The 14,325-nt window shown below is 38.8% G+C and overlaps 2 protein-coding genes across 6 annotated transcripts; one reads left to right on the forward strand and one right to left on the reverse strand.

Annotated features, from left to right (window-relative positions):
- The first annotated feature begins 6,251 nt into the window (after positions 1-6,251).
- On the forward strand, positions 6,252-7,640 carry LOC104446119. Its single transcript, XM_039316359.1, has 4 exons — positions 6,252-6,336; positions 6,690-6,935; positions 7,036-7,097; positions 7,452-7,640. Exons 1-4 carry the CDS (start codon positions 6,282-6,284, stop codon positions 7,620-7,622), a joined length of 534 nt encoding a protein of 177 aa, XP_039172293.1. The 5' UTR covers positions 6,252-6,281; the 3' UTR covers positions 7,623-7,640.
- A 47-nt stretch (positions 7,641-7,687) lies between these two features.
- Positions 7,688-11,338, reverse strand: LOC104446118 (protein ABIL3). Of its 5 annotated transcripts, XM_018873124.2 has the most exons (10): positions 11,160-11,338; positions 10,681-11,037; positions 10,418-10,500; positions 10,174-10,324; positions 9,746-9,845; positions 9,581-9,661; positions 9,332-9,372; positions 9,170-9,255; positions 8,183-8,277; positions 7,688-8,065 (listed from the first exon to the last, which is right to left on the reverse strand). In XM_018873124.2, exons 2-9 carry the CDS (start codon positions 10,933-10,935, stop codon positions 8,220-8,222), a joined length of 855 nt encoding a protein of 284 aa, XP_018728669.1. In that variant the 5' UTR covers positions 10,936-11,037; positions 11,160-11,338; the 3' UTR covers positions 7,688-8,065; positions 8,183-8,219. The 5 variants fall into 5 exon arrangements, with proteins under 5 accessions (XP_018728669.1, XP_039172781.1, XP_039172779.1 ...); XM_039316847.1 differs by having other exon boundaries at positions 9,581-9,845; positions 10,681-10,811; XM_039316845.1 differs by having other exon boundaries at positions 9,581-9,845; positions 10,681-11,034.
- Between the last annotated feature and the right edge of the window lie 2,987 nt (positions 11,339-14,325).

The following is a 14,325-nucleotide window of genomic DNA, read 5'->3' on the forward strand; positions in this document are numbered from 1 at the left end:
AATTCAGATTAGCTCCAAACGAGGAAAAATTTCGACTTTCCAAGAATCGTAAAACCATAGAAGACGAAAACCAAGCAAGTCAACCCTCAATTCTCAAGTCTCAGATGGTCGAAAAACAGGGCTTTTCAACGACCCAAATCCAGCTCAGTCAATGCGATCCACCCGACTCGAAACCAAAAGCGAACGAATTCAAACGAACTCAAGACTGACATGCGACAAACCGAGAGCAATCGGACACGCGGACCCCGGCCCGGGTGCGGGGCGAGCTTGTCCTGCCCCCCGCCGGATAAGGCCCAGAGGGGAGCTGGTCCTCGAAGCCTCAAGATAAGGCCCAGAGAGGGATCCAACGATGTCAGGTGGAAGGCAATTGCTCAACGGATAAAGACCTACGCTAGGCATGACAGGCTAATCTTCCCCAAAAGTTCAGTGGGCTGTGGAGGTTGTTGTTATCTTATAATTAACTCTCAACTCATTGATTTGAGTTTTTTTTGGGTCAATATTTTAATGGGTTCGAAATTGGGATCCCTTTCGCCGATATCAACAAATGGCATTGTAGTCAGGAGAGATGTGGTATCGATTTTGTACTGCAACCTCCCATAGGAGATCCGTCATTAATGGAAACAACATGAGATCTACCTTAATGCAGCATGTTATGAGTTGAAATATAACAAATAGACACAATTGATATGTTAGATCCATTAAAATATGGAAAACATAGGTTTAGAAGTTCTTGTTCTTACATTTTGATCGATTACAAAATAAAATAAAATAAAATAATAATATCTATCTTCATTTCATTTTTATTTTTTTCATCTTTGTTAAAGGTGAATGAGCTTTAACATAATGTGAAGTAGTCATCGGGATGGCAAAATTTAATGTCTTTACATTCGTTTTTTCCTCTCTTTTAAATATATGAGGTCGATTTCCTTCTAGCCTTTTTGGGTCGTGTTTATAAGTTAGAATTGGAATGAGAGACTGTTAACTCATTTAGTAGGTTACTAGTTTGGCAAAGAACAAAGTTTGTGTATGATTTTTTTTTTTTTTTCTGATCGGAAAGTTTGTCTATGATTAGATGCCTGATATAAGTTTAATCTTCACTCCGCCAAGTATAAATGGTTCCTGTGATTGGAAACTCATCCAAACTTTCACTTACTTCACATTTTTACTTACTCAAGATAAGATTTTTTGTTGTAAAATGATGATTAAAGACTAAACCAAACGCATTCTTCACCGGTCTGACGAAGGGTTATGGCCATCGGCGAGCTAGATTTAGCGCCATGGTCATTGGTTGAGGTTGCTTGAGGTCGCCCTCACTAGTCGGGTGACCTTTGATGAGGGCCGCCATTGACGGCTATTAGTACTAGATTTAGTTTGTTGGTAAGCGATAGCCTTTTGCTGAGTTGATTATGGTCTTTTTTTTTTTTTTTTAATTATATGTATTTGATTTTTTAGCATTATAATCAAAAATTATATTTAAAAAGTTGCATATATTATTTTTAATTTTAAACAAATATATTTTAAAAAAAATTATATTACTCACTTAAAAAGCTTTATAAATATGTTTTCACCAAACATATATATCTCAAAATTGTTTCTGAAAATCTATTTTAACAATGGTTTTTTATTTATCTAATTCTTTAAGTTAAATTATTCTATATTTTTCAATCCACTTTCAAAATACTGGATTAAATGCACTCGCCTCGTTTCCCGCCATAACATTTCAGCTCTCGAAAGCGGTATCACTTCACTCGCAGCTCTCCGAAATCCCTAGAAATTCTTCTTCTTCTTCTTCTTCTTCTTCTTCTTCTTCCTCCAAATGCAGAAACCGCCATGGATGAGGCTCCGACGAAATGGAACGTCACCTTCACGAAGCACCTCAAGCAGAAGCGCAAGGTCTACCGCGACGGCTTCCTCTCTCTCCACTCCTCCTCCGCCAAGGTGCGTTCCCTCTTTCTCACTCGCTACTCATCTCCGCCATTGATGTCCAGCTCAACTCGATCGGCGAATTTAGTTACCTTCGATTGGGCTGGGCCATGATTCGGTTTTGATCGGCTAGTAGTAGTCCATGTCGAAACTGCAGTGGTGATCGATTCCCTGAATTCAGCTCGCTCGATCAGGCTAGATAGCAACGGCTCGATGCTGCTAAGGATTTCGATTTCGACTGTCCTCGCGGATTGTTCTGTTCTGTGGTTTCAGTCGTTGTGCTCCCTGCGATTGAGCTTGTTCTGAGTGGATTAGGCCATGCCGTGATTGATGATCGGATTTTTCGACAGGTAATGCTGTATGACGACAGCGACCAGCTGTTGGAATGCAGGATCTTGAAGAATGACGAAGTTGTTTGCTCGGTGAGACGCTGACGTTCAATGCTTATTTGGTTGATGTTGGAAAGCCTGAAGGAGGGCAAAAGCCTCTCGATGATACTTATGTTTGCAGCCGAGAAAATAAAGTCCCTAAGCGAACGAATCTGCTTCACAGAAACAAGTTCGTCAACGTTTCTGATTGTGCCGGTATTGTCTGTTCTTACATATTTGTCTTCTAAATGCTGGTGTCTCCGTTGGTTTGAAAATCAATGACTCGTGCTTCATACGTTTGCAAATTTGTGCCCATCATCTACCTGTATTATCGTATAATTGACTCAGCTTTCTTTTCAAGGAGATGAAAAGACCATAGTGGAGAAGCATAAAGAGCAGACGATCAGCCTAAGTCCATCGCAGAAGATTATTAGAGGTTGGTGATGAATTCCTACATAATCTAATTCTCTCTTAATTGCAAGTAAATGCTAGGTACAAAACTTAGCATGAGTGTTCTTTTGTTTTTCTTTTGTTTTTATTTTCAGAATTCAAGAAGAATGAAATAAACAAGTACAGCATATTGCAGGCGAGTCCGAACTCAAGGACATCAAGTACGACAGGTGAGTTTGGATTTTTACTGACTCATCCATGCCCATGCCAGACCGTGTCTTTCTCTTGATGTATCTCCTGGATTGTGAATCTGTTCTCGATTTTCTCTGGGTGTATGATTGCTGCATGTTGTTACACTACATGTGGCATCCATTCAAAAAATATTTACTCAAATTTGATGCTTTGTATATCAAATCTTCTCAGTCACAGCAGTATTATGTTCACATATTTAAATCGTTTCTCTTGAAGAACATTGGAGCTTCCTAGCATATTTCCAGACTTTCCCTCAGAAAACTGGTCTCTATATTCTCTATGTAGTTACATTCATAAGTTTGTTATTGTTGTCTTAGCACTGCAGTTGACGTGATATTCTTTTGATATAGATTGGCATGTTTGTACACAACACAATTAACTCAAAAGTCGAAGAAATATCATGATGGCTTCTTGCGTTGTATAAGCAGTGGATCTATCACTAGGCAGGTCAAGCTCTACAGTCTACATCTCTACTGATCATGATAACCTTAGATAATACCAGCTGTCTTGTTGCTGAATCATATTTCAGGTCTTCATTCCTTAATTAGTTAGTTTTCTTCTTCATGGTGTATACCTTTCTCTACAGATTAGTGAAATTTTTTTATCAGGATAAACATGGCTCAGATCATTGAAACCTTTTTGGGGCCTTTACCAGGTTTTCTTGTATGATACGAGCTGGAAACTTTTAGATAGTAGGTTCCTGAACAAAGCTGAAGAAGTAAGCCCTGGGGAGATGATGGAATTTCCTGGTCATTTGGTTGAAGTTGGCAATCGTGAAGCAAACCATGAATCTTTGAGGGAACTAAATCTAAAAGCAAGCGGAAACAGTTTCAGTTCTCTTCACAAATTAATATGCAAAAGCAGCAGTGTAATGTTACTACCATTAAATCTGCTGTAAAGGTACCCTGTAATAGAGTTCAATTTGATTTGCTAGCTGGTGTTCTATAAATAGCTGTTTTTTTTCCTGTTGATTCTTTTTTTTTTTGCCTTACCTCCTCTCCTAAAGTCTTGAACTGTCAATTGATTGTCAACATTTTCTCCCTGATTGTTTATATTCCCATCAATCCTATCATTCAGCTGCTCTGCAAATTTATGTAACTAGGGGAGGCTCTGTACTCACCAAACTGATATTTTAACACAATGTGATTCGGAGCTTTAAGGACACAAATTCATGGGATGTTTATGATCATGGAACGATTTCCACAAATTCTGGAACTTGCAGATGCAAGAGTCAGTTCATTGTTTTTATATGCAGCTAACACTTTCTTCATTGACCAAATATAGACAGATCACAATTGAAAACCATCTCTGTTATTTATATCATCTTCTCCTTTTCTGTTAAGGAGTGAGATTCCCTTCTCTTCATGTTTTGTATGATCTATGATAATTACCTGATTCTGCAATTGTGATGCACTGAAACATGTATTCATTAGTACTCTTTCAGAAGAAAAAAATGGCCAGGATGCATCAGAATGGGCAAAGGGGAGTATATTAGATGCTGGAAAATCAGGCGTAACAGGTCAGATTTTGCTTGTATGCATGTTCAGTTTGCTAAGAGTGTTTGCTAGTTGCCTTGTTTCTACATTTGTTGCACGTTCTTATGTGATTATGAACTCACATTTTTTTTTCTTGGTGAAAGCAAAGTTGCCTGTTAGGAAACTTTCGCACTTGTCATAGGCAAAACTCTATACTGCTTAATGAGATGGATTTTTGAAATTCCTTACATATGACAGATAACGCACTTGAGTTAAAATGGAAAAAATGTTCAGTAGATAGAAGATTCACCAAATTAAAACTATGTATAAAGGTGCTGGTTTTGTGCTTTAGAGGTGGTCTAAGGTTGTCCTTTCACTTGGAAAATCCACAATTTACCTTGTCAGGTTATGTTCTTGATATTTTCCTAGCTCTAGCACCATGCTTTAGGTATTGAAAAATGAGTTCCATTTAAGAGAACCCCATGCAAAAGAGGAGGGCATATGGGCTAAGTTACAGGGATTCTCCTGTGTATTTCTTTATGATTTTTACATTTTCTATTGAAGTTTTCATTAACAAGCTGGTTGCTCGTTCTACTTCCTGTTAGATTTTCTAATAAAGTTTTCATTATGTAGCCAGTTATTGTCTTGATATGACTTTGTATTTACTGCCTCCTTTTAGCTTGAGGTTACTGAAATAATGAAATCAATAACAGGTCCACTATTGTCCTTCGGCCATTTTTGACACCCATGAGCATGTGAATGTTCTTTTGTGGGCTATGTGCTCCCGCTGTTTTGTATTATTCTGAGCATGTCCTTCTTGGAGTTTGACATTTTCGTGTCATGTAGAATGGCAGGTTTTGTACACAACACAAGTAAATCAAAAGGTCAAGAAATACCATGATGGTTTTCTGCAGCTTGAAGTTCACGGATCCCTAGGGAGGCAGGTCATTTCGAGGCACTTTCATGGATTTTTTCATTAAGCCACTTTTTTTTTCATTAAACTGGGCTGGCCACTTTGTTTGCTGATCCAACATGAATCACTTCTGTTTTTTAAATAGTGGTTCATTATGTGCCCCAAGTGTCACACTAATTCAAGTGCTTTTCATTACCCAAAAAAGTTCAAAGTTCTTTTTATAGGTCCTGGAATCACTTTTCTGCTAATTGTTTTCTTCCCCTGGATTCATTCAGGTCACACTGTATGATGCTAGTAGGAAAATCTTGGTGAATAAATTTCTTAGGAGAGATGAAGTGTTGGGAACTGGAAAATCTCTGGTGGTCGATTCTCACTTGGTTGATATTGGGGAGCATGTGGTAAAAGAAAAGGGGGCAATGGGTTTGAATGACCTTGAACATGTCACGCTGCCAGAGAAATGAGGACAGGCCATGGGAGGTGGATGGTGCTAAAGTTGATCAATTCAATCCTGGGAGGTTTGCAGCATTTTTTATTCATCCAATGCTATTTAGATGTTTCAATAACTTCATTGTAGATGTAGTTTTCCTTGATGCATCCTGTTTGACTAGCTATGTCCTAGTGAAGTACTGAGGAGGTTATTTAGGTGGAGCTGTGGGTGTTAAGATACAATAGGAAATGAATATGTTGAAAGAACATGTTAAGAGAAAGTTGCTATCTTCCTAAACTAAGTAGGGGCACTTATATGAGGAGGATTGTACACCTGATATGGTCAACTAAAGATGATTCAGAATTGGAACATCTAATTCTTTCTTTCATAGATATTAATTCTATGTGCCTCAGTTATTTGATGCCTAATGCTTGACCTTTGGATATTACAGTACCCTGGCATAAACATGGAGACAAAACTTCGGGAAGGTTCCATCCAGGAGAGATTCAGATTCAAACAGTGGAATATCTGTTATGAAAAGCACAGATTGCATCAGGAGAGTTTCCGAGACCAAGCCTCTACGTGATGGTGATTACTCTATGGAGAAATTTCTCTATATTATAATTATCTTCTGCCTTTTGATGTTACTATCTTTCACATGTGTAGTTAGATTTAGGCACAATGAAAATAATTTTATCTTATTCAGGTGCATCAAATAATTTACAGTAAGCCTTGTAAAGCCTGCAAAGTCGATAGATTGTTTCATGGACCTGCTCTAGAAAGAGAATGTCATCAATTAAACTTGGGATTGGTTTTATTGATTTTGATGCATTGCTCACTTCATTTTGAATTTCTTTGAAAGTTAGTTCTCATGTTTATTGGAGGAACCTATGTGTGTTACTATAGCTTGCAAATGATCTCTTGCAATCAAATTGATGCAGCCTGTCAAATACTATCTGTACTCCGAAAACCATTAGATCAAGTTGCCATTGCTGAAAATTCATATGAAAGGAAGGCAAGTTTTACTTCCCTAACGAAGGAGCTTCAGGATCCAGATGAGTTTTGTGATGGATCTCAAAGACAAAGAGCGCCAGCTGCTGAGCTGGCTTCAGTGGAGAATGTGGACACTGGAAATCTGACTGATACTACCAACAATGAAAAGTTACCTGGTCTAATGAAGTCTAAAGGTTGTTTAGTGCAATCTCACTCACTTCAGCATTCTTTTATTTAAGTGTTAGCTTTGTTGCAATATATGTTTCATCATCTGACATTGTAAAATATCATCAGAATTGGCCTCTGAATTCAATGAATCTTACTTGATGGGGGACTTTGCAATTGGCAACTCACAGGTATTTCACAGCTACTTGTCCTGCTCTATTTTCAGTAATAGATTCTTTCAGCTCTATTTTGACCCGTCTGTGGCAAGATTGTCACTCTCAGCATCAGGAAATTCCATCAGAACTTAATGAGTTTTGATGTTTGATGTAACTCTTTCGTCCAAACTACTGGCCAAGCTGGAATTAAATTAGCAGCGGGTAGCAACTGCTTGCAGGGAATGTTCAAACTAGATGCATGAGGACCTGCTTGAATTCTCTAATGCATCCCAGTCCAAAATCTAGTTCTTTATTTACCTTGAGGACATTCTCAATTTCACTGAGTTTTGTATGACTAACATGTACATCTGCTGCAATTAACATTTGCAGCCTTCTCATGGGCAAGCTGATCCCAAGTGCTGCAGTGACAATCTTGTTTCTGAAGCATTGCTTTCACACTGTTCTCACAGCAATGCTAGTGATAAAAGAATGGACCTTGAAGGAGATAGAGATCCATTGATAGTGAAGGCTGAGTGTCCCAGTTTTGATCTTGGATTTTGAACCATATCCATTGCTCAATCAACAATTGCTACTGTCAAGCATCTGTTACTGAAGAATTTTCTGCCTGTCACACATGAAATCTGTACAGTTGAGCTCCTGTTTTTATGTGGAGCATTCTGGTGCCAAATTCATTTGCAGCTGTCTGATCTGAAACGTTTTTAGTTATACGACATAATCAAAGTATTTCCAGTGATCTTCAACATATTCAGGTACACTTTTGATGCAAAGAAACTCATATATGGGTCTATCCGGTTTCCTTTATCCCCTTCTTCTTATTTCTCGTCCAGGAACTTGTACAACTTGCTGTCCTTTCTTGACTTCTGCATGCTAAGCAAGGCCTTGAAGAGACTTTTGTTTTTGCTGGAATACAGCTCGATATCAGTTCTTCTGTTCCTCTCAACATGAGTAGACATTGAAGTGGATCTTCGGGGTTCTGATGGGTACTGGATGTTCATATGGGCATATAAGAGACTCGGCCATGAGAGGTCATGTCGGCAAGACATGTCCAACAAAAAATAAAGCTTAGTAGCTGAGCTGCACTGAATTTCATTGATGCTTACTCGTTTTTTGGCGTTAGAAGGGTTTGGAGATGTGGATTTATCGGCCAGAGAACTTGAACGTGTGAGTTGAAATAGAAATGGGGAGGTGCGTTTTTCTGGTTAGAAAAAGTGCGGCTTGCATTAGTAGCTTGTCTGACTACATGATACATGATAAAATCATAGGCATGAAAACATGATCTAAATGCTATGTATGGCAATCTGGAGGGGGTAAGAACATTAGAAGTGTCAAAAAAATTTCTTTTTGTTCAGTTGAGTCACATCAAAATAAAATCATTATTGAATTTCAATTCAAGCAAATCATTCTACATGGAATTTATTTTTTTTTTTGAATTTTTTTTTAAGTTTGTGTTTTTTTTTAATTTTTTTTTTTTTTTTTTTTTGCCACGAGGGTCACTGGCAACCCTTGTTGGCTGCGAAACCCCGCCTCGGATGTGAAGTCTTGGGCAAGGTTGCAAGAGCCCTCGCCAACTTTGGGCAACGTTGCCAGTGGCGGGTGAGGATGTGATGCCCTCGCATAGGGCCTTCACTATGAGGGCGAGGCAACCCTCACACAGATCTAGCCACAAAGGCCCTAGGTGAGGGCCCTCATAACTTTGCCAGTGTAGTGGCTAGTGAGGTCTTGGTGACCTCGCTTAGGGCCTTTGCGAACTTGCTTAGGGCCTTCACAACCTTGTTTAGGGCCTTCGTGGCCAAGGGCGAGGATTTTGCTATTGGTGACTCTTGCCCGCCCAAAATAAAAAGAAAAAAAATAAAGAAAAAGTAATTTAAAAATTGTCCACATTAGTGCTGGCAAAGCCACGTTAAGCAACTAGCGTCTATGTCAAATTTTTTGGGGAGATAATTTGGAATTGGTACTCAAATGATTAATCTTTCAAATTTGTGACACTGAAGTGAGCAAATATAAAGTTTTGGCACTCGGATAAGCACATACGAAAGTTTGGGCACTCTTAATGCTCTTACCCCCAATTTATAGTATTCAATACCGACCTGCTTTTTTGTTGGACAAGGTACTTGCGAATGAAAAGGGGCCCGTTCGGGAGGATTGTGGAAATTGTGTTGCCAAATGCCGTCTCCTGCATCAGGGTTCCATTGTCAGCATCAGGTCTTTCCAGAGCTAGGATGAGTAGAACAAATTCAGTCAAAAGTTACCTGACGATTGATGCAGAAGTCTATATTTCTCGGATATACTTCTTTGGAAAGCAAAAAAAGTTATTAGTACGTCAGTAGTAGCATTTGATATTCTGCTTTTTGATGGAATAAGGTGAACACTTGCAAATGATGAGCGAGAGAACAGCTACTTCTATGACTCATGAACTTTTTACATCTAATAGGCCAATCTTATTCCGTGAAATGTGCATAGTGGAAGCTAAACTAGAAAAAGAGTCATACAATGTTAACCTGCTGATATTTCGCCATTTACTTCATTTGTCACGCAATATCGCAGATTTTTGTTGTCTCCACCGTCTTTAGCTTTCGAAACTGAAAGAAAGTTCTTACGCATGAACCGACTTCGATCTTTTGGTCTTAATAAACCAATGACAAATCTTGTGAAGGGAAGCATGCCTGGTAGGATATATCGCATGTGGTGCTTTGGAGTTCTTATTGCTAGTGACTGTTGAGATAGGCCTCCGTGGTCCATGAACATCTCACACATTCGTCGTCTCTAAAACACAAAAGTAGGGTTGAAGATTATATTTGGTTTCTGTGATAAATGAGTCAACGGTATGAGAGATAGTTGTTCTCTATGTCATTTTCCATATTATTGTTGAAGCAAGATATATTATGCTATTTTAAATATATTTTTCTCTGCCAATTAGTTTATTACAATGTAATATAATCCGGCAAGTCATGTAGTTTATTTGGAGTAATTTCACGGTATCAAGAACTTAAGTTGCAATTTATTAGACCCTGCACATGGTAGATCATAGGGTATGCAAGCCCTTCTCATTCTTAATGCTGTAATACAAGGAAAACCTAATTATATAGCATACCTGTTGAACACAAGAGAATCTAAGCTCAATTGCAGAAGCTTCCCCAATCTTGTCATCCAGGAGACAATTGACCTTATAAGTCATGGAGCCCAAGTGATCCACAGTGTTGATGAAAGCTTTAGTTGCATAATCTCTGAGCGTGTTCACCACTCTACAGTATTGACAAGGTCAACAAAGAGATGCGCAACATAAATAAATGCTCAAGCTGGTACACAATGATGAATTGAAAACTTATGCATCTCACATTTGTTTATGATCTTGTCCGTTGTAAGATAATTCAAAATATTCAGCTGCTGAGTATAACTGCTTGCTAAGATCCTTCAAGTCCTAATTAGAGAAAAGCTTATGAATAGTATGCAAGACAAATCGAAACCCTTTCACCCTGAAATTTGGACATGATGTAAACTAGATCATGAGGAATTTGATCATCTAATAGGCGAAAAAAAATAGAGGAACATCAATCGAATTTTAAGGTAAACCCAGAAAAAGTAACCAGTAGTTATGTACCTTCAAGCTATCTGAAAAGATCAAACTCTCTTTCATGGAGAGCTCATCATAATGCGAAGCTCCTTGAGGGGAGGAAAATGAAGGAGGTGATTGGCAAGCATCCATCATACCAAAGTTCAGAGTATTTTCACCTGTTATAGTGAATATGAAGCAATCAGATTCAACTTCACACCCTTGGGCACTGACTATCATTATCCATTTCCACGACGTATTTTCTTCTTCTTGATGTTCTTTCCCTATTCTTATCTCAACCATCTCCTTCCAACAAAGCCGAGGCTAAAATCCTGAGATATTGCAATGCTCACAGAGTTCTCCATGTGCCGATGACAACAGTTATTGCCAACAGGAGGATTTCTTCTTGTTTTGTCAATTCACGGATCACACAGAGTATTGCCAAACCGCAGGTCCAAAAAGAACCAGATAAAAAATTTCAGCAGGAGAGCAAAAAGCATATGCGATGAATATGAAGCTGACATTACCTTCTTTTTATCTACTGCAACACAGTCCCAAGCCTCCTTTCAGCTCCCTAACATTCTCTGATAAGGAAAAGCAAAGAAAGATATCCAAAAGGCCATAACCAAAATTAGTTATCTTCACCTTAGATATTGAAAGAAGGGGAGAGAAAGTCGAAAAATCATCTTGCATAAATGGGTCACCACCAAGTGTCATAGTGATTGGTGCCTTTTGTTTCTGTCACAAGGTTGTTTGAGTGTCTGTTGGGGAGAGCAATAATTGGGGTATGATGAAGGCTGCACCATACTAACAAGGACACGCAAGGCGCTGAGTTTTTTGGGATTAAGTACTGAAAGCAACGCTCACCCAAACTGAACACCACAAAAGTGAGACGTCCAATAACAATAATATCCCAATAATTCTTAATCGCTATTTTGCCCATAAGCCTGTCATGTATGGGCATTTTCTTCCATCTAATAATTTAAGGTTTTACATATCTAGCATAAAGGTAGATTCTCACCAATCCAATCTCCACTCCTGTTCATTCCGCTTACTACTTTTCTCATCTCCCGATATTTATACGTGGCATGACACGTGAGAAGAGGTTTTTCAAGTTATTCTTTTGCAAAGATCAAGTGTAATATCTGCTTATGAGTGGGAAATACTGTCATTTTCATTCACTCTTGTCCATCAAAAGCATTAACATGCCATGTCAGTGTGGTATTTGGTACTACATAGAAGTCGATCCTCTACGTAGCCAACATGCATCAGCTGTCTGGTGCTGTTAGCTTGAGTCTTTTTATCATTTGAGCCACACTAAATTAGTATAGGGAAAAAGTTGAAAAATAGAAAAGACTTTGTTCACTTAAAGTAAAAGACTAACTTGCTTTTTGCCTACATTAAAATCATGTAATGAGCTGGTAAATGATAATGGCATCGCCATTAAACTCGTTGGGAGTCCCACCTAACTTGCTCACTGATGAATTCAGTTTAATTCTTCACCCAAATTTATCAGGCTTGATTTGAACTCAAGGATGGGTTTGATTTCATTCATTAGCCTACACAGGGTCGATCCATCACATTTAAAATGTGGATTCAATCAAATTCTCAACTCAATTTGCATTCATCTGAAAATTTATTCGCTGTCAATTATGTAAAATGGCATCGTCAATGGATAGTTGTGCTTAACTTAGTTGTCAATAAAGTGATCTTTATTTTTTATTTTTTTGGGATATAATCAATTTGTACAAGACACAATGGACTTTTTAAGGAAGTCGGGTGATGCGGGGCATGCACATTCAATTCAGCTACCAAATGACATTTAATCTAACAATAGACCTACTCTGGTTGTGCATGCAAATCCAATGAAAGTGAGGTTTCGCCAAGGATCCTGTAATGGCAATTAAAAGTGAGGTGGCAAAATCTTTGCATTTGTCAACTTTTTATTAACATCGTCATCTCGAAGATCGAGCAAGATTTCATGGTAAAGGTGGAAATGAAATGTGCACTTTGGAGCAGAAGTGCCTACTTGAAGAGAGACAAGAAAAAGCAAGTCATTTGAGAAAATAATGGAATGAACACGATATAAAAAGTCATGAATTTGGAACATTTTGGGTGGTTGGGAATTCCTAATCAGACTTTTATGACACATCATCATACTATATGATGAGATTTGTCAATGATTGTCGCAACCCAACAGCTATGAGTCAATCAATAATGACTTTCATTGTTCTTTCCCAGTAGGAGGAACATCAATTATCATAGTCGGGCAACGGCATTTAGCGACGATTTAACCACGTGGAGGCCAAATCATCTGTCATGCAAGACTCAATGAAATTACAAACCCCAGAATAATCGATTCTGCTCTGTCCTGAGGGCTTTATGCAGAAAATGTAGAAAACAGAATCTCATGTTCACAGAGCTCAACCTGGAGTCTAGGAGAAAATATAGGGGAAAAGAAAAATCCGACACGATTCTCCTACACGACCCGTCCGAATCGATCTTAAAAGATGGCTTCCGAATACCAACAATCAAGAGGAAGCATGACCCGCGGCTGTGCAACGACTATTTCAATGCTCTGTGACACTTCGACCAATGAAGACAATTGCCGTCACCGAGGGCGAGGGTCCATTTGTCAATTTATGAGAGACACTTCCGAAGGCCTGAACTGATGCTGAAGAGTATATTGTCCATCTGAGTAAATTAGTGAATTTGAAAACAGAATTCCGAGTAGAGAAAGCTAAAATTCCCTCATCGCAGGAGAACAGCAGCATTTGCCGCGCGTCGCCGATCGATACATAATCATTTGCTTTTTCGCTACATCCAGCAACTTCATCTCTGTTGTCCAAAGGGAAAGAATAAAGTAGGCACGCATAAAAAAGAACGTCTAGATATACAAAGAAATGAATTACTCATTCCGCAAGCAACACGCCGATTTCGGCTTTTAGCCACCCCAGTTTCTACTATCGCCCGCGCATTTCGTCAAACATCTGACCAGCGCTACGAAACGCTCGGATCTTCTGCCCATTCCATTGCAGCTTTCATGGCGACGATTTCAACACCACGAGTGAAGATTCTCGTTTCTTCATATGCTTCCCATCCAGCGTCTTTTGGAGAAGCATGGAATTCGCTCCACCTCCTCTCGCGTGCCCTTCGCCCTTCACCTTTTCCTCTCCCGGCGCTCGGGAGAACTTCACAATCTCCCATGAGCAAGTCGCGAATTCTTCTCCTCTCCACAGCGAGCGAAACGACGGATTCCCCCGGATTGAAGCCCACGCGGATGAGAGGGAAAATGAAACGAGCAGAATGTTGCAAAACTGCAGAATGGATGGAATTTTTTATAATGAATACGTCATGTCAGCTTCGAAACACTCTCCAACGCCCTCCTTGCGAAAGCTCATGAAAAAGAAAAAGAAAAAGAACGAAACTTCCAATTCTGACGGCGATTTCGAGCGAGTTAATTTGATTTTTCGCTCAGCCTGTGAAAATTGAATCTTTTTGTGAACTTAAATCCTTAAAACATATAAACTCTCTCTTTGTTCATTTTATATCACTCAAAAAAAAAAAAAAAAAAAACATGATCATATATAAAATGCAAGGGTCCGTGACTCAACAAGCAAAAGAGAAGACCGAGCATGAAATAAAGAATTATATGAATTAATTTAGTGCATGTACAGATTTTTACTTTTATAA

This window comes from Eucalyptus grandis, chromosome 7 (genome assembly GCF_016545825.1).
Source record: "Eucalyptus grandis isolate ANBG69807.140 chromosome 7, ASM1654582v1, whole genome shotgun sequence".
Classification (NCBI taxonomy): domain Eukaryota; kingdom Viridiplantae; phylum Streptophyta; class Magnoliopsida; order Myrtales; family Myrtaceae; genus Eucalyptus; species Eucalyptus grandis.